The 19397-nt window shown below is 41.7% G+C and overlaps 1 protein-coding gene across 1 annotated transcript in view; it reads left to right on the top strand.

Annotated features, from left to right (window-relative positions):
* Nucleotides 1-19397, top strand: part of CTTNBP2 (cortactin binding protein 2) — a 184206-nt gene that overhangs the window by 122849 nt on the left and 41960 nt on the right. The window contains 4 exon segments of the mRNA XM_039508739.1: nucleotides 3914-4009; nucleotides 4506-4585; nucleotides 17732-17818; nucleotides 17898-17997. Of these exon segments, the coding sequence (XP_039364673.1) occupies nucleotides 3914-4009; nucleotides 4506-4585; nucleotides 17732-17818; nucleotides 17898-17997 (363 nt within the window).

Here is a 19397-nt window from a genome sequence, read left to right as displayed (position 1 = left end):
TTGATTTAGTCCTAAGTGGCACACAGGATTTGGTCCAAGAGGTGAAAATAGCTGAACCAATTGGTAATAGCAACCATAATGTAATTACCGTATATACTCATTCATAAGCCGAATTTTTTGGTAAAAAAGTGACGCATCAAAGAACGGGGGTCGGCTTATAAATGGGTCTACACCAAAATTTGATGATTTTAAACTCTATGGAATCATTGAATTGAATATTTAATACATTGTCATTTTGTTTACCTGGAGCATCTGCAGGCATGGAGCCCCTCAGCTCCCTGTGGCCGCGGTTCGCCGTTCCCAGCCAATGGGAGCAGCGGGAAGTGATGCCACTTCCCACAGTTCCCATTGGCTGGGACTGGCGAACTGTAGCCACAGGGAGCTGAGGGGCTCCATGCCTGCAGATGCTCCAAGTAAACAAAATGTCCCGACCCACCAGCAGCTTACCCTGACGGGCTGGGAGCCAAAGTTTTCCAACCCCTGAAATATAGGGTCGGCTTATAAAAGGGTCATACAGTTTTTGCAATTTTTACCTATCCTTTTTGGGGTGGGGGGTCAGCTTATAAACGAACAGGCTAATGAATGAGTATATATGGTAAATTTAAAATCCTTGTAAGGGGAAAATACCAAAGAAACCCACCATGGTAACATTTAACTTCAAACTATGTAAAAATAAGAAGGATAGTTAAATGGAAATTAAAAAGAACAGTTACAAGAGTGAAATGCCTGCAAGCTGTATGGCACTTTTTTAGAAAACACAATAATGAAGGCTCAAACGATATATATACCCCAAATATATTTTAAAAAACCCAAAAAACCAGGAAAATGCCACCATGGTTAAACAACAGAGTAAAAGAGGTAGTTAAAGACAAAACATCACTTAAAAATTGCAAGTCAAATCCTACTGAGGAAGATAGAAAAGAGCATAACCTCTGGCAGGTCATATGTGAAAGTATAACAAGACAGGTCAAAAAAATTGATGAGCAATTAGCAAAAGACACAAAAACTAGAAGCATTTTTTTAAGTGCATCCGAACCAGGAAGCCTGCCAAACAATCAATGTATCCACTGGATGATTGAAGTGCTAAAAGAAGCATTCAAAGAAGATAAGGGCATTGCAGAGAAGCTAAATGAATTCTTTGCATTGGTCTTCACTTCAGAGCATGTGGGAGATTCCCACATCTGAGCCATTCTTTTTAGGTGACAAATCAGAGGAGCTGATTGAGATGTTGGTAAGAGGAGGTTTTGGAACAAATCGCTAAATTTAAACAGCAATAAGTCACCAGAACCTGATGGTGTTCACCCAAGATTTCTGAAGGAACTCAAATATGAAATTGCAAAACTGATATGTAACGTATTGCTTAAATCAGCCTCTATACCAGATGATCGGCAGATAGCTAATATAACACCACTGTTTTTAAAAAATTAAAGAGGCAATCCTGGCAATTACAGGCCAGTAAACCTGACTTCGCTACCGGGTAAATTGGTTGAAACTATAATCAACAGAATTATCAGACATACAGATGAACATGATTTGTTGGGGAAGTTTAGGTTTTCTAAAGGGAAATCATGCCTCACCAATCGATTTAAATTATTTGAGTGGGTCAATAAGCATGGACATGGATGATCCAGTGGATATAGTGTACTTGCACTTTCAGAAAGACTTTGACAAGGTTCCTCACCAAAGGCTCTTAAGCAAAGTAAGTAGTCATGGGATAAGAGGGAAGGTCGTCTCATGGATCAGTAACTGGTTAAAAGATAGGGTAGGAATAAATGGTCAGTTTTCAAAATGGAGAGAAGTAAATAGTGGGGTCCTCCAAAGATCTGTATTGGGACCAGTGATGTTTATAAATGATCAGGAAAAAGAGGTAAACCATGAGACGGCAAAGTTTGCAGATGATACAAAGTGACTCAAAATAGTTAAGTAAAAAGCTGACAGCGAAGAGTTACAAAGGGATCTCACAAAACTGATGGCACTTGAAATTCAGTGTTGATAAATGCAAAGTAATGCACATTGGAAAACATAATCCCAACTCCACATATAAAATGATGGGATCTAAATTAGCTGTTACCACTCAAGAAGAATATCTTGGAGTCATCATGGACAGTTCTCTGAAAACATCTTCTCAATGTGCAGTAGTCAAAAAAGCTAACAATGTTAGGAACCATTAGGAAAGGGATAGATGATGAGGACAATAAATACCATAACACCACTATATAAATCCATGGTACACCCACAACTTGAATAAAGCACGCAGTTCTGGTTGCCCTATCCAAAAAATGATATATTAGAATTAGAAAAGGCACAGAGAAGGGCAACAAAAATGATTAGGGGCATGGAACAGATCCCATATAAGGAGAGATTTAAAAGATTGGGACTGTTTGGCTTAGAAAAGTGATGATTAAGGAGGGTTGTGATAGAGGTCTATAAAATCATAAATGATGTGGACAAAGTGAATAAAGAAGTCTAATTTACTCCTTCACACAACACAAGAACCCAGAGTCTCCAGCTGAAATTAATAGGAAGCAAGTTTAAAACAAACATAAGGAAGTACTACTTCACACAATGCACAGTCTGCCTATGAAATTCATTGCCAGGAGATGTGAAGGCCAGAAGTAGAATGGGGTTCAAAAGAGAATTAGATAAGTTCATGGAGGATAGGTCCATCTATGGCTATTAGCCAAGATGGTCAGGGATGCAACTCTGTGCTCTGGATGTCCCTAAACCTCTGACTGCCAGAAGCTGGGATTGACAACAGGGGATGGACCACTCAATAAATTCTGTTCTGTTCATTTCCTCTGAAGCATCTGGCACTGTCCGCTGTCAGAACACAGGATACTAGACTAGATGGACCATTGTTCTGACCCAGTATGACCATTCTTATGTTCTTATGAACTGCCTTAAGATCCTTAGAACATGCCTACATGAAAGCATTCTTTAACTCTGGCTGTGTGGGTGGTTTAGTGGATTAAGGCACTTTTATATCTTCTTTGGGACCCAGGTTTCAAGTCTGCCCTGAGATCCTAGGTCAATAAGAGTTGTGTTGTCTCAGTCTAGCTCTCAAGAAGAAGGGATCAGCATTACACCTTAAAAACCAAAACCTCTTCTATAAAATCCTGTGCTTGGGTTTTTGTAATGGATCCTGACTGATACTTACATGTATAGGCAAAAGAGAACTCCCATTTTATTTCAGTGAAAGCTCTACTTAGGAACTGATTAGGAAAATTAACAGATTGTTATTCCAGTATGATACTTCCCGCTTAGAGTAATCATGGAACAATACTGGGAAAACCATACTGCATGAATGTATCTGGCCAATATGTAAATAAAACTACTGTTTTCACTGTTGCCCATCTTTTCATAAACAGCCACTGCAACACAAAATTCAAGCATCTCTTAGGGCCTGACTTTCCATTACCCTCCACCCTGCAAAGTGTGCTTAAAATGCTGCCCTTCAGGTTTCAGAGCTTTTTACACAAGAAGTGAGTGCAAATCACAATTGGTAGCATTTTGTGGTCACTTTGCACTGATGTGAATGACTATACAAGATATAGGGCAATGGAAAACTAGGCCCTTCATCTAAAATATATATTATGCTTTGAATCAAGCAAATTACCATGGTTTTATTCAATGTTTACTATTTAATATATTACATGTAAAGGTCCATTACAAAGTGATATTTTAAACTATTGTTTTAATCTGCATACAACAGCAAATGTTCAAATGTCATCACCCATATATAAAATAATTAAATGTTTTTGTACGTGGAATTTGTTTTTCAAAATAGCAGAACTGAATATATATGTACACATTCTGTGCCGACGGATAGGTGTGCTGTGTGTGTGGAGGGGTGTATGCAGCTATAGTATGTATATGTCTCTGTTCTCTCTCTCTCTTTTTTTTTTTTAAACAGGAAATGTTCCATGGTCAACAGGTCAGATTTTTCCACAGGCACCGTGGGATTTTTTGAAGAGGAATAAAACCGAACACATAACAGTGTTTTTGTTCGGTAAAGGCATTTGCACCTATTTTGTTTTTGAAAATTGAAAAATTCCATAGTAATAGAGATTATGAATCCTTTGCTACCATTTTTTTCTTTACTATTTCATGCGACTTTCCTGCTTCCCATAAATTTGAGATTCAGTTAGTAAAATAATTATCACTTAATTTGTTTAAAAGCAGATATGTGAACCTAGAGCATTTAGAAACACATGATAGCACTTAGGAGCAGTAAACCCCGGAGGTACAGTTATTTTATAATATCTAGACCACCCATAGTACCTCACAGATATCCTTTTAAACTTGTATTACGAGATACAGGTAATTCTTTTCATGATAAAATAAGTTGATTAGCAACTCTGATTGAATATGTGATGTCCATATAGAGTCTTAGAGATTCTTCAAGGTCTTACAATAGCTAGTATAGGAATGTTTGTTTGTTTATTACACATTCGTATAAATCATGAGGATTGCAGGTATTAGATAATAATATATGTATTTTAAAGGTCCTCAAGAAGGCTGCTTAAACAGTGTGACTTACGCATCTATGATCCACCTTCAGATACTGCAGAACTACCTCCGGCTGGTAGGTACCAGACTAGCGCCTGTCTGCTGGCTCTCATCTCCTTTACGCATATGTGAAACCCCTGCTTAACCCAGTGTGCAGTGCTTCTACCATCTCACCCTCCATTTCTGTCTTTTGTCGCCTTATTGGTGGATCGATGATTAATATTGATTAATGGTCAATAAAGGTTCAGTCTTTAGTAGCATCAGGAATATTATAATCAGTATCATAATAATATCAGATTATTATAGTATCAGAATAAGAGACCCTAGAAGCACATGAGACACTATTGCAGTTTTTCACAATTTCCTTTATTAACAAATCCACTAAACCAACAAATAATCCCACAAACACTAAAATATAATAGCAAATAGAGAGAGTGCAAAGTCTTTAGCCCTATGGCCTGCATCTCTCTCATCTCTGGCTGAGGGACCCTGGAATGTCAGTCGTCTTCCTCATTATCGTGTATGGGGTGTTCAGGGAGGGGTAGCACCTCTGGTGTAGGGGCATGTCGTGTCCTTTCAGGGCAGCTCGTCCACCTTTGGTCCCCACCTGTCACTCAGCTCTCACCTGTGGCTCCTAGTAGCTGTAGCATGCGCAGCGGCTACACCCCGGGCAACAGCTTCGACAGGCTGGCTAAACCTGGTTGAGGGTAGCCGTCGGGCATAGACCTTCGGTGAGATAGGACCTTGTCTATCCCGAGCATGTGAAGACAGACTCCGGCGGATTGAGCGGATGAGACCTTTTGGAATAGGACCAACGGTCATGAAGGCGGTTTCTGCAAGCGACGTGGTACGCTAAGAGCACGGCAAGACGCGAAAGACGCCCTGGTTAACCACTGCGCCCAGCCCATCTCCAACCGTCTCGACTTTTGTCCTGCCATTGGAGCAAGATGGAATCTTGGAAGAGAGAGTGAGGCTGACTATGCGCACCTCTCCCTCACTTTAATCCAATTCACGCGCAAGTCTTGACATCCCTCCAATTCCCGTAAACTTTAAAGTCCTGTGGCGATGGGTGAGCGATGAAGCAGCAGGTGTGGATACACTGGGAGCTGTAGCCGCGGACCTGCACGCAGGCGGCTCAGGTCTAATGGTCGTCTTTTTGCTGACCGAAGCAACAGCTGGATTCGGCGTCTACCTGAGTGACTGAGCAGCCCTCTTTAGGACTGCACTGCTCACCTCCGTAGTAAGAGGAAGGGGCTAGAAAAGGTGCCCTAAACATTGTTTGCTTCATAGAACCCTGGCCAGCTTACCGCGGCTGGAGCGGATCCCATCTTATGCGGTCGAATAACAAAATTTCAAACAACAAAATGCAAGGTGACACCACTCATTATTGGTACATGGAATGTACGCACGCTTCAAGACAACCCCTCAGCAGATCGACCAGAAAGAAGAACAGCTCTGGTCGCCAGAGAGCTCGCAAGATTTAACATCAATATTGCGGCCCTGTGTGAAACTCGTCTAGCCAACGAAGGTCAGCTCACAGAAACAGGAGGTGGTTACACATTCTTCTGGTGTGGACGTAGCAGTGACGAACGTCGTAAATCTGGGGTTGGCTTTGCGGTTAAGAATCATCTTGTCCGCAAACTTGCCAGTCTTCCCAAGGGCGTGAACGATCGACTCATGACACTGCATCTTCCACTACCGAGAGGAAAGCAAGTTATACTAATCAGCACTTACGCACCCACAATGACAAATCCGGATGAAGTAAAGGACACGTTTTATGAAGATCTCGATGCCCCACTTTCATCCGTGAAGCGCACCGACAGGCTGATTCTACTTGGCGATTTTAACGCGAGAGTAGGATCCGATCACTCTGCCTGGGATGGCGTCATTGGAAAAAATGGAATCGGCAAATGCAACAGCAATGGCCTACTACTATTGAAGACATGTGCGTCTCATGATCTGATCACCAATACCATCTTCCGCCTGCCCACTCGCAAAAAGACGTCCTGGATGCACCCACGTTCCAAGCACTGGCATCTCATTGATTATGTCATCGTGCGGAGGAAAGACAGACTGTAAGGGTGACTAAGGCCATGCCGAGTGCTGACTGTTGGACTGATCATAGACTTATCATCTCTAAATTAAGCCTTCACATCAAGCCAAAGAGACGTCCACAGGGAAATAAAGCTGTGATGAAAAAGATCAACGTCAGTAAACTGAGGAACCCCAACACAGCAGCTTCACTAGTAGACGATCTCGACAACCAACTCTCAGAGCTGCAATTAGAGGAAAACGTTGAGAGGAACTGGGAACGCTTCCGAAATATTGTGCACTTTTCTGCACTAAAGGTTCTTGGACCCTCACACAGGAAACAGCAGGACTGGTTTGATGAAAACGACGAAGAGATCAAGGCTTTACTTGCTGAAAAGCACCGCCTTCACCGTGCTCATCAGAACGACCCGTCGTTCAACAGCTAAGAAAAATGCCTTCAACAACATTCGCAGGACCGTACAGAGCAAGCTTCGCAAGATGCAGGACTCCTGGTTGAGTGCCAAAGCAGATGAAATCCAGAAGTTTGCTGATAGAAACGATGCCAAACGGTTCTACGAAGCCCTTAGATACTTGTATGGACCTTGGCCTTCAGGGAGTGCCGCTCTACTGGACTTAGATGGTGCAACTCTCATTACTGAGAAGACTCTGATTCTACAGCGTTGGGCTGAGCATTTCCAATCCGTACTGAACCGCCCATCTTCCATCAATAATGAGGCGATTGACAGAATGCCCCAGGCAGATATTAATTACAGCCTGGATGTTCCACCATCAGAGACTGAAACCCTACAGGCCATCAGTCAGCTGTCTAGTGGCAAGGCCTCAGGATCTGATGCGATTCCAGCGGAAATCTATAAGGATGGTGGTGCAATGCTTGTTGACAAACTCACTCAGCTGTTCCCTTCTGGAATCAAGGGTCCATTCCTCAGGAATTGAAAGATGCGTCCATCGTACACCTCTACAAGAGGAAAGGAAATCGAAAAGTCTGTGATAATCATAGAGGAATATCACCGCTTTCTAGCGCAGGTAAGATCCTTGCACGAGTGTTGCTGAATCGCCTGATTGACCACCTGGAACAGGGTTTACTACCCGAGACACAGTGCGGCTTCCGCAAAGAGCGTGGCACTGTGGACATGATCTTCGCAGTTCGGCAGCTCCAAGAGAAGTGTCAAGAGCAGAATCGTGAACTGTATACCATCTTCGTGGATCTTACCAAGGCTTTTTACACTGTCAGTCGTGAAGGTCTGTGGCGCATCATGTCGAAGTTTGGGTGCCCTGACAGATTCATCCTGATGGTACGTCAGTTCCACAACGGCATGACGGCTCGTGTTCTGGACGACGGAGAAGCTTCAGAGGCCTTTCCCGTCACAAACAGCATCAAGCAGGGGTGTGTTTTGGCACCGACCCTGTTCAGCATAATGTTTTCAGCTATGCTGTCAGACGCCTTTCAGAAAAGTTCCTTGGGAATCAGCCTGAGATACAGGACTGATGGGAAACTGTTCAACCTGCGAAGACTCCAGGCTGTCACCAAAACAAAGGAGACTGTACTAAGAGACCTTCTTTTTGCTGACGATTGTGCCCTGAATGCTGGATCAGAGCAGGAAATGCAAGCTAGCATGGATAAATTCGCAGCAGCATGCGATAACTTCGGCCTCCTCATCAACATAAAGAAAACCGAAGTGATGCACCAGCCAACTCCGAAAGCCCAACACCAAGAGCCCACCATCATAGTGAAGGGACAAAAGCTGCAAGCAGTGGACCAATTTACATACCTTGGCAGCACCCTTTCTCGCGCAGTGACAATTGACATCGAGGTCAACTGCAGAATCGCTAAGGCAAGTTCTGCATTCGGCAGACTGTTGACCAACGTGTGGGCCCACCGTGGAATAAGCCTTGCTACAAAGCTTAAAGTCTACCGAGCAGTAGTGCTAACTACCCTGATGTATGCCAGTGAGACTTGGACTGTATACAGGAGGCACGCTAGGCATGCGTGCCTCCGCAGACTTCTGAGGATCCGGTGGCAGGATAAGGTGCCAGATACAGAAGTCCTCTCCAGAGCAGGCCTGCCGTCAGTTTACACTCTGCTTATGAAAGCCCAGACACGCTGGGCAGGCCATGTTGTAAGGATGCCAGACCACCGCATCCCCAAACAGCTCTTTTATGGTGAGCTGTCTCAAGGAAAGCGATCGCACAGGGGACAAAAGAAGCGATACAAAGACACGCTGAAAGCCTCTCTTAAGTCCCTGGATATTGACATCACCTCCTGGGAAACTCTGGCACAAGACCGATCGACATGGCGTACGCTGATCCACCAAGGCTGCCAGACATCTGAAGCCAAAAGGATAACTATAGCACAAGAGAAGCGAGCACTCCGTAAAGCCAGAGCTGTAAATGCTGTAACAGTGGTGCCCACACGTCTGCCCGACATGTGGCAGAACATTTCGTGCCCGTATTGGCCTTATCAGCCACCTGCGGACGCACTGTGGACAGCTCACAACCTGCTAGATGTCAAGGTCTTCTTCGAAAACGATGGACGAACATACATACATCGTCTTCATCATCATCAAAATTCCTAAGTAAGCCTCTGAGCAAATACCTCCCCTTGAAATCCTCCCTTGAAGCCACAATTCCCCTACACTGTAAGGAAGTACTCAAGAATGATTGGGATAAGACAGACATGGGCAAGCACATTAACAGAAATTATCTTAGGTTCTGCGGGATCCAGGAACCAAAAATCCCAATTACTGAGATACCAAAAGTTGATGCTGCCATAGTGTCCCGGGCTAAAGATATGGTTATCTTCCCAGATGGAAAAATGGGTACCACTCTCAAAAAAGACTCTGAGCCCTCTTTTGCTCCCTCAGGGCGTAACTAGCAGCTCTTTTTTTGAGAGAGAGAGAGAAAGAGAGAGCGCATCTTTCTATTGGGTGGAAAACTCAGAGCTCTCAAAGGTAGAGAGCACTCTCACTGTGGCTTTATTTTTAAAAAAGTTACCTTGGAAGCCATGTTCATTGCTGACACCTCAGTGGATGCAATTAGATTCTCAGGCAAACACATGGCCTCCAGCTCAGTGAGCAGGTGCCACCTACGGCTCTGGAAGATGGATAGCCACTCAAAGCAGGTGCTGTGCTCTGCCAAATTCACAGGAGCCCTGCCTTTCAGAGGGAAGCTATACAAGTTAGTGGTAGACAATGCCATAAAATCTAAACAGTTCCTTCCAACACTACACCATGTCTTTAAAAGAGAATGCGGACTGCCCTTCAGACAAAGATGTTCTTTTCGGCCTTTGTCTTTGCGGAATACAAGTGAAGAGACAGCAGATTCTCCAGAAGAATGCCGTGGAACCCCTGCCTCTCCCAGAGCCCCTGTCCGTTTGTAACAGAGACTGTATAGGTCTCCCCTTGAAGCTGAGGATTGGGAGCAGGATTTCCCATTTCCTGGAGGAATGGCTCCACCCTGTCCATTTCTCATCCAGTCCCCCGTCACGCTGTCTGGTAGGCTCACCAGAGAGTGCCAGTCTGAGATCAGACTGTCAGAAAATAGGGCAGACACCCCAAGTTGGTGGCATATTCTATAATAAGATTTTTACAAAACCAATAACAAATGTGCACTCATGGATTACTATATTAGTCTCACTGTGGAGCCACAGACAGTCCCCTTATGCTCTCTCAGGACCCTCTTTACCTCCCAGACAAACTAGACTTTGTGTTGAAAGGTTATTAAAACCAAAACTCACCTGACATTAGGTTACTCCCAACCCAAGGGGTCGGTCACTTACTCCAAGTCAATGGATGCTCTGGATCTCACACCAAAAACAATGCTGAGAAGTAAATTTCTCTAGTAAACTAACTAAAGGTTTATTAGCTAAGAAAAAGAAATGAGTTATTAAGAGGTTAAAGCAGGTAAAGTACATTAACAGGTGAGTCCAAATTTGTAAACCCAAAGCAAAGCAAAGATGTAGCAATCTGCTAGTTTCCCATAAATCTGTCAGTGTCAAACATAATCCATGCTTTGAAGTTAGCAATCTTTTATGTTTTCCAGGCTCCAGTCTCATGTGATGGGCAAATGTAACGTAAATACAGTGTGATAGCCAGAAACAATCTTTCATTAGTTTTCATGAAGTTTTACACATTAAATAAATGTTCTTCCTAATTCTAACACACCTTTGATCTAGGATTATCTCACTGAAGGGTGTACATAATGTAATTACATGTAATGTGATAGCAGACAACAGAATACAGATAAGTGAACAGTACAATCATTTTTGATCTATTCTAACAAGTGAATTGGCTTGAACAGACTAAGACCTTTTAGCATTTCTTTGATGTTCACACACAAGTGAATTACCCTATTGCTCTAGCCTGAGCTAGCAATCTGTTAGACAGCATCACACCCCCATCTTGAACAACTCTGTAAAACTCTAATCCAGAATGAGATTTGTCACCTCCTAGATATGGGAGTAATAGAGAGAGTTCCCTCAGAAGAAAGATTCTCAAGGTGCTACTCCATCTTTATCATTCAGAAGTGTACGGAAGGAGACTGAGCCAATCCAGATCTCAAAAGGCTCAACAAGTAGATGAAGGAAATGTAGTTCCAGATAGAGACTCTAACTGCTACCGTGTCATCCCTGTCTCCAGGGGAATCTTCTGACTTCAGTGGATCTGACAGATGCACATATCCACATCCTAATCAGACCGGGCCATTGCAGGTTCCTAAGGTTTGCCAATGGCAGGTATCAGTCTCAATATCAGACATTCCCATTCAGCTTGTCATTGGCCCCCTGGATCTTTACAGAGATGGTGGTGGAAATCGTAGGCAGATTCACATCACCTATACACCTTCCTGGACGACATCTTAATTAGAGCTCTGTCCCCAGCAACAACCACTGCGCTACAATCCTTGACCTTGAATCTCCTGCAGGAGCATGGCTTTATTATAACATCAAAAAAGCCTAGAGAAGAACCACATCCTGATTGTGAGGCAATATGATCCCAGTCACATATGTGAACAACCAAGGGGGCAGCAAGAAGCCCAGCATTACAGGCTGAAGCAATGGAAATCATGTAGTGGGTGGAGAGTTCTCTCCTCTCCCTCAGGACAACTCAGATAAAGGGAGACCTGAACCAAAAGGCAGACTAACTCAACAGGCACAAGGTGAACAGCTGCAAGTGGTGCCTGAATCAGGAGGTCTTCTAGTTAATCATCCAATTGTTTGGCCTTTCCTTAACCATTTAAGAAGCACATAGATATGTAGAAATCAAAGTAATTCCCCAGGGAAGTGAACCCCAGATCTATGGAAACAGATGTCCTATCACACAGGTAGCCAGAGGGCCCCCTCTAGTGTTTCTGCCCTCCCCATTATTAGGGAAGGTGATCCAGAAAAAAAATGAAAATGGGACAGTAATATTGATAACCCCTGGTTTTTGGACATGATAGAGCTGAAATTGAGACCACCACTAAGTTCCCCGAAAGACCAGAAATCCTTTCCCAAGGCCTTCTACTTCATCTGAACCCAAAGTGGCTGCATCTAACATCCTGGCTATTGAAAGGGAAGTACTAATATTGGTGAGTATGTCCTCCAGAGTCACCAGAACACTTCTTTCTTCTAGAATAGTATTAACCTTGAAAACATACTTCTTTAATTGGACCAAGTTTTGCAACTGGTGCCAGGAACATGAAGCAAATTTTGTAATTCCTCTATCTGAATGTTCTCCAAGAAGTCTTCAACAGAGGTCTCCAACCCAGCATCATTGTGCACCGTGTCTGCCCTTAGTAGAATGATGTTCACAGGATCTGCAGGTTTCCTGGCAGGAACACCTAGGTACCCAGATTCCTTAGGGCAGTCAGGATGGCCAAACCAGTGATTAGATCTCCTTTTCCCAAGTGATTGCCACTTATATTGAGACCCCTGACAAACCATCCCTTTGAACCACTGACATCAGTATCCGCATTTTATTTGTCCATCAAAACTTGATTTCTGGTAGCCATCACGTCCACCAAGTAAGTGTCAGAGCTGGCAGCGCTCTCCAAGCAGGAACCTCATTACAAGTTTCATAAGGACAAGGTGGTGCTCGGAGTTCTGAAATTGTTTATCCCGAAGGTGAACTCTCCTTTCCACACTTCCCAAGAAGTGGTTCTAGTTTTATTCTGTCCAAATCCACAGCATCCCATCAAGGAGAAGTGGTACATCTTAGATGTCAGAAGGACTCTGGAAAATTTACTTCAAATGTACAGAATCCACGAGGAGATCAGGGGGCCCATTTGTATCCTGCTATCTGAAATACCAATGACTCAGAGCTTCCAGGTCCTCTCTTGCTAGTTGGATTAGACCAGGGGTAGGCAACTTATGGCATGCATGCCAAAGGTGGAACACGAGCTGATTTTCAGTGGCACTCACACTGCCTGGGTCCTGGCCACCAGTCCAGAGGGCTCTGCATTTTAGTTTAATTTTAAATGAAGCTTCTTAAACATTTTAAAAACCTTATTTACTTTACATACAATAGTTTAGTTATATATTATAGACTTACAGAAAGAGACCTTCTAAAAACGTTAAAATGTATTACTGGCACGAGAAACCTTAAATTAGAGTGAATAAATGAAGACTCGGCACACCACTTCTGAAAGGTTGCCGGCCCCTGGATTAGACTATGTATTGTGGAAGTGTACAAGGCACTGGAGATTCTGGTTTCAGAAGAGGTATGGGCACACTCCACACAATCCTTGGAGACCTTGTGAGCAGAAAAAGCTAATGTATCCTCAGTAGAAATTGCAAGGTGGCCACCTGATCAAGTGCTACCATCTTTATCAAGCCCTACAAGGTGGACTTCCCATCCACTACAGAAGCTTCCTTTGGCAGGAATGTGCTACAGGCGATGGCCTGCAAATGATTTAGCCCTTTCAGAAAATATTATTGGTAGGAGGGATACCGTTTCCCTTTTTTCTGCCCTTTTCTTAACCCTCTCAACCTCTGTTCGTTGTTCACTACTTCCCAGATGTCAAGAAAAGTGGGAGATGCTGGGCTGCAGAATGGAATATTTCTTATTATTAATTTCCTTTCTTCTAACAGCGTTTCTCACATTTCTACCCAACATGGATGGCTTATAAGTCCAGGGTCAGATATTAAGTGGAGTCATTACCATATGACTGTCTTCCTTTGTCTACTGTACATAGTTATTTCATTATCTCTGTAAGATTTGTTAATGTTATATAGGTTTTACAGTTTGGGAATAACTCATTTGGAAGCAAGCAGGAGCTGAGAGAGCATGGCTACACCATGCAGCTCCAAACTCTGATCTGTCTTCATGAGCTGCAGAAAGTGGAGAGCAGCCCAGATGTCATCAAGAATTGTGGGAGATGCTGCTAAGAGAAAGAGAGAGAAAGAAATTTTCCATTCTTCCAAAAGACCTTTGCAATGAAGAGCATACAGAGACTTCAAACGATTTCCAAACAAAAATCAAGGAACTCACAAGAACCATGCTCATTTCCATTGTTCATAAACATTGATTTCCATTGCATCTGCCTAATCCCTCTTCTTTCATTTGTACTTTGTTTAAATGGTGAGCTCCTTGTGTTAGAGACCTTGTCTTCATACCCATTTGAAAATCAGTATGCTAGGTGCTTATGCTACACAAATAATAAGTAATAGGTTTGCATCTGTGATACGGTCTTGTCATGGTCTCACCCTCACTTGAAACTGGGGGGTTTCAAGTTGAGGACCAGCATGTATCCTCCCACCCTAAAATCCTAGGGTAGGTCTCCTTTTTGCTGCCACCACCCGGTCAATTTACGTGGGCTGGGACACCCCTGTTTTCCCCCCTCCTCTTTCCCAAGACGTTCCCTGGGGAAACACAGATCAACTCACAGAGGGAGAAACCTTCCCTTCTCCCCCCTCCCTTCTCTGCCCAGAGATAAGCCTGTCTCACCACCGAGAGAGAGTCTCTTAGCTTCCTTCTCCTGTATCCACAGTAGCAGGGATTTAATCAAATCTTTATAGAAAGAATTTATTAAAAGAAAAACAAGAAAACGCACAATCTCTATGAATCCAAGCTGGACATTCATAGGGTATAACCTTACTAATTTCTGGAGAGAATCTTCTCTCCTTCTCAGTACAAACAATACAGGCAGAATTAAGAATAATCAATAACAAACACACAGAATTGCAAACATAGGATTATTAGATGAGGACCCAAAGTACCTTTCTAATACTCACTATCTTGACTAGAAGAAATTAGTTCAGAAAGATGGAAACTTGCAGAAGACTTGATTAAACATCTGGACCCTTGTAACTCCAAACGGCTAAGAACAACACACACCAGAAGAGAGATAGAAAGTTTCCTCCTAGGAATTTTAAATTCTCTTCCCTGATTGGTCCTCAGGTCAGATGTTCACCAGGTACTATGTGTTAACCCTTTACAGGTGGAAACTTAACCCTTAACTAACTATTTATGACAGGTCTTCATTAGCAATGCGGTACAAGTATATTCCATGCCCCGAGGGCATTTCATATTAATACATTAATAAATCAACTCAGCTCTTCATCGCTACAGCGGATAGGATGAAGGGCCTTCTGGTGTCCTCACAGAGGATTTCCAATTGGTTTACCTTGTGTTAGACCTGGCGGGGGTTCCACTGCTGCCAATTATCAAAGCCCACTCAACTAGAGCACAAACGTCTTCAGCGGCCTTCCTGGCGCACATCCCTATCCAGGATATCTGTAGAGCCGCAATGTGGTTCTCTCTCCACATGTTCATGGTCCATTATGCCATCACTCAGCAGGCCAGGGACGACACTGGGTTCGGCAGAGCTGTGTTGCAATCTACACGTCTGTGAACTCCTACCCACCTCCATGGGTATTGCTTTGGAGTCACCTAATATGGAATGGACATGAGCAAGCACTAGAAGAAGAAAAGACAGTTACCTTTTCTGTAACTGGTGTTCTTCAAGATATGTTCCTCATGTCCATTCCACAACTCGCCCTCCTTCCCCACTGTCAGAGTTTCCGGCAAGAAGGAACTGAGGGTGGGGGGAGCCAGTGGCGCCCCTTATACCACGCCATGCGGGCGCCACTCCAGAGGGTGCCAGAACTGGTCCCCATTGGATACTGCTAAGAGAAAAACTTCTGGCATGGTGCATGTGGCGAGCACGCACACCTAATATGGAATGGACATGAGCAACACCAGTTACGGAAAAGGTAGCTATCTTTTAATGCTGGTATTTTGTTTGTTTTTGTTTAGTGCAGTACATATGGTAAGGTATAGATTATATTACTGTGAAGTGGGATGCCTGAGATTTCTGATAAGATGAAGTTAATGTTTGGCTGAAAAGTATGAGATGTTCAACTGAATTAATCAATCCTTTGGTTCAGGAAAAACTATGTAACTCATTATTTCTTTCAAAATGGCCCTAACTTGTTCTCTGGACATCAAAAAACCTGACAGTCTGATATGTTGACATTTTTCCACTTTATAATTTCCGTGCACCTTTTTAGGATTCACAGGACTGTTCTGATTTGCCTTTGTGGGGGATAGGGGGAGGAAGGTATGCCGGGGAGTAGTAGTATTTTAGTTAAAAGATATTTTTAAAACTCCAGCATGGACTGTATGGACAACACTTAAAAAAATGTTTTCTCTTTTCAAAAGGACATTTTTCTGTCATATAAAAAATAAATTGCAAGCATGGAAATGAAGTCATTAAATTCATTTTTACTAGCTACCAGTTGATTGATGAATTATTTATTGAAATGTAATATGCAGGTGATTATTAGCAGCTTTAAAGAGGAAACAAAATTAAAATAAGTTGGTTCATATCAACCATTATTAAAGAAACCAACCCTATTCCTTACTGAGCAGCAGCTTTATTTGGATAAAAAAAAATAATTTTTCGTTACATAAGTTATTTGGTGTATGAAAACTGATGAGAAAGCAAATATGGGTAAATTAGCTTTTGGACGTCATTGTTTTCATAGCGATAGAGCCAGTTTAAACATAATTAAAACCCACGTAAAAAAAAAACCTCCAGAGCCCTCTGCTGGTAAATTAGATAAACAATGTGTGCCTTAGATCTCAGCTGTTTGCAGGAGTCTGACAATTACCCAGTAGTTTAACTGTGCTCCCTTGACAGTTAATTACACATGAGCACTACGCTAATATCATTTTACAAAGTGAAGGCCCACAAGTAATTTTGATTTGAAATGGGTTTGAGTTCTCCAGAACATTAGACAGTGCATTTCTGAGTTTCAATTAGAGGTAAAGCTGTAGCAATGTCATTCAGTTAAAAAAACTTAAAACATGTTGAAGTAAAATCATCACAGAGAACTGGAAATATTTTTTTAAAATGTGTGCATTATAATAATATGGACCAGGGGTCAGCAACCTTCAGCACGTGACCCATCAGGGTAATCCGCTGGCAGCTCTCAGTGGCCACTGTTAGCTGTTCCCTGCCAATAGTTATATAAAAGTAGCAAGATGGTTATACACTGAATAAAAATGTCCTGTTTTTAAATGAGAGACTGATGAATTTAGATAATAGGTAGTAAACCCAAAGCAGCTACCTTTAAATATGAATGGTGGGATATTTGGTTTACTTTTCACACTTGTAGAGCAAGTATCTCTTTGCCTCTTCAGTCTGCTTTTTATAATCCAAGAGGTCAAATTAAATCAATTTAGCCAAACAGGTTCTAAATATTATGACACTGAGTTCCTATATTGTTAGCATAAATTATATATTTAGAGCGTGAGGAGTAGTTTTTGCCTCAACTTAAATGTGGCAAAAACTTAAATGTTGATGGTTTTTATAGAATAATTTGGGTTTGAAGGGTTCTCTTGTAAGTTCTGCCCACTCTGTGTCATTGGATTTGATTGTTAACTGTAACCTGTCCCTATTGTCTGTGTTTGTCAAATTCAACCATTGATGGGACAAAAGAATGTTTTTGCATAGCTTTGTAAATTAAGAACAATCCCATGTTATTTCTATTTTAAAATCTCTCTTTAAAAGCTGCAACACAAATACTGCACATGTAGACCACTGTATTATAAGGCGCATAAATTTCATGATTGTGAAGTGGAAAATTCCACATATACCCAACCCCTTGCTTTTTGGTTGTTTTGTTTTGTTTTGGATTAAAAATATCCAGGTCTATGAATATTCATGTAAAGTTTACTTTGTTTATGTGTAGGTTGAACAATATCGTAATGTCATCTTTCATGGTCCAGAAGGAAGTTTGCAAGACTACATAGCACATCAGATAGCGCTCTGTATGAAGGTATTAAACAAGCATACAAAATAAATAATTCTAGAAAGAGCATGTAAAGCTTCCCTAAACCTGTGAATTTTCAACACAGAAGAAGCAAATGGCTGCTGGATTCACCTGTGAAATTGTTAAAGTTGAAGTGGATGCTGATTTCTCCAAGGAGCAGCTTGCAGAATTATTCATCCATAATGGTAAGATTATTTCAGCAGATCTATTTTGATATGTAGAAGGCTACTTCTAAAGATGCTTTTGGAAGAAACATTAAAGCACGCTGTATAGCCTATGGCATATTTTTAATAGAGTTCTGAAAATCTCACAAATTCTGGAGAAGGAAACAAGGGTCTCAAGTGAACTAGTGCTAAAGATGGCAGTCCAGAAATGAGCTTTGTGGAAACTTTATGTCTTTTACATTAATGGATTCTTAATGTTTTTTCTCCTGTCCGCTTTCATGTTTCCTTATGTTAGTGAACATTTCACTTGATTTCCAAGGTTCAGAAATGTTGAACCAAAAATATAAGAACATTGCTACTTTATCATGCCTGCTGGCTGAATACAGCACTTTATTCTCCAGAGCTGTCAGCATCTTTCACAAGCAATGAAAACTAGTTTTAAAAAATTCTGTAAAGAAGTTGAAAAAATAGCATTGCAGGTATTATTTTCTCGAAAAAACAAGGCAATTATAGAGAGAGAGATCCAATAAACTGGATTAAAGAAAAAACAAATACTGATGATCCTAAATAGAATATTAGCTAGAGTTATTCTACTTATCCATTTCTTAAGTTTTGAACTTATTTGTACTTTTACTGTCTACTGGAATTTTTCACCACAGCCATTAGAAGAATGCCATTTTTCAACTTCAGTTTATTAAAACAATAGGCTTCAGATTGTGTGAGAGTCCATATCAATGAATGTCTCCAATTCCGGGAGACCTGGATAAATGTAGTGAGCCATTTCTATAGGATCACTTTTACTCCTTTTTAAATCAGTGGGTTTTTTATTTGTTTGTTCTACATAGCCTTTTTTGAAAACCCAGATTTTTTTTATACTTCATTATTTATTGCTTAAATATTATCTTTTTCTGATTGGTAGGTAGTGTGTTAAATATTGAACTAATCGTATTGTCCAGTTTTCCATGGTATTACATTTAACAGCATACAAACACATCTGTATTTGGAATACTAGAATAGTATTATGTTAACACAACATTATTTCACCTTAAGAGCGCTTTCACTGCATACACCTTCTTTAATCTGTCCAGTATTATAAATACTTCTCTTCACTGTGGCTAAAAGTTTCAAATGTCAGTAAGAGCAATGGATTTTCAGCACTTCTGAAAATCAGGCCTGTTCTTTAGACATTTTAAATGTGGATTTAAGTGCCTAACTGTAGGCATCAATCCATGTGTATTTTGTCTTATTGCTACAGACCAAAGTTAAATTCCTGTTGCTAGTGTAATGTGAACCACTTTTTAAAACAACGATAAACAGTTATACAAGGATTGAAATATCCCACAACATATAGTTTGGAGCAACATACTTATTCTTGAAATGGTTCTGGTCAGCATGCCCTAACTATAATTTTGGGATGACCA

Source organism: Mauremys reevesii, linkage group 1 (genome assembly GCF_016161935.1).
Source record: "Mauremys reevesii isolate NIE-2019 linkage group 1, ASM1616193v1, whole genome shotgun sequence".
Taxonomy (NCBI): domain Eukaryota; kingdom Metazoa; phylum Chordata; order Testudines; family Geoemydidae; genus Mauremys; species Mauremys reevesii.
The sequence above is the reverse complement of the archived record's forward strand: the minus strand, read 5'-3'. Positions and strand labels throughout refer to the sequence as shown.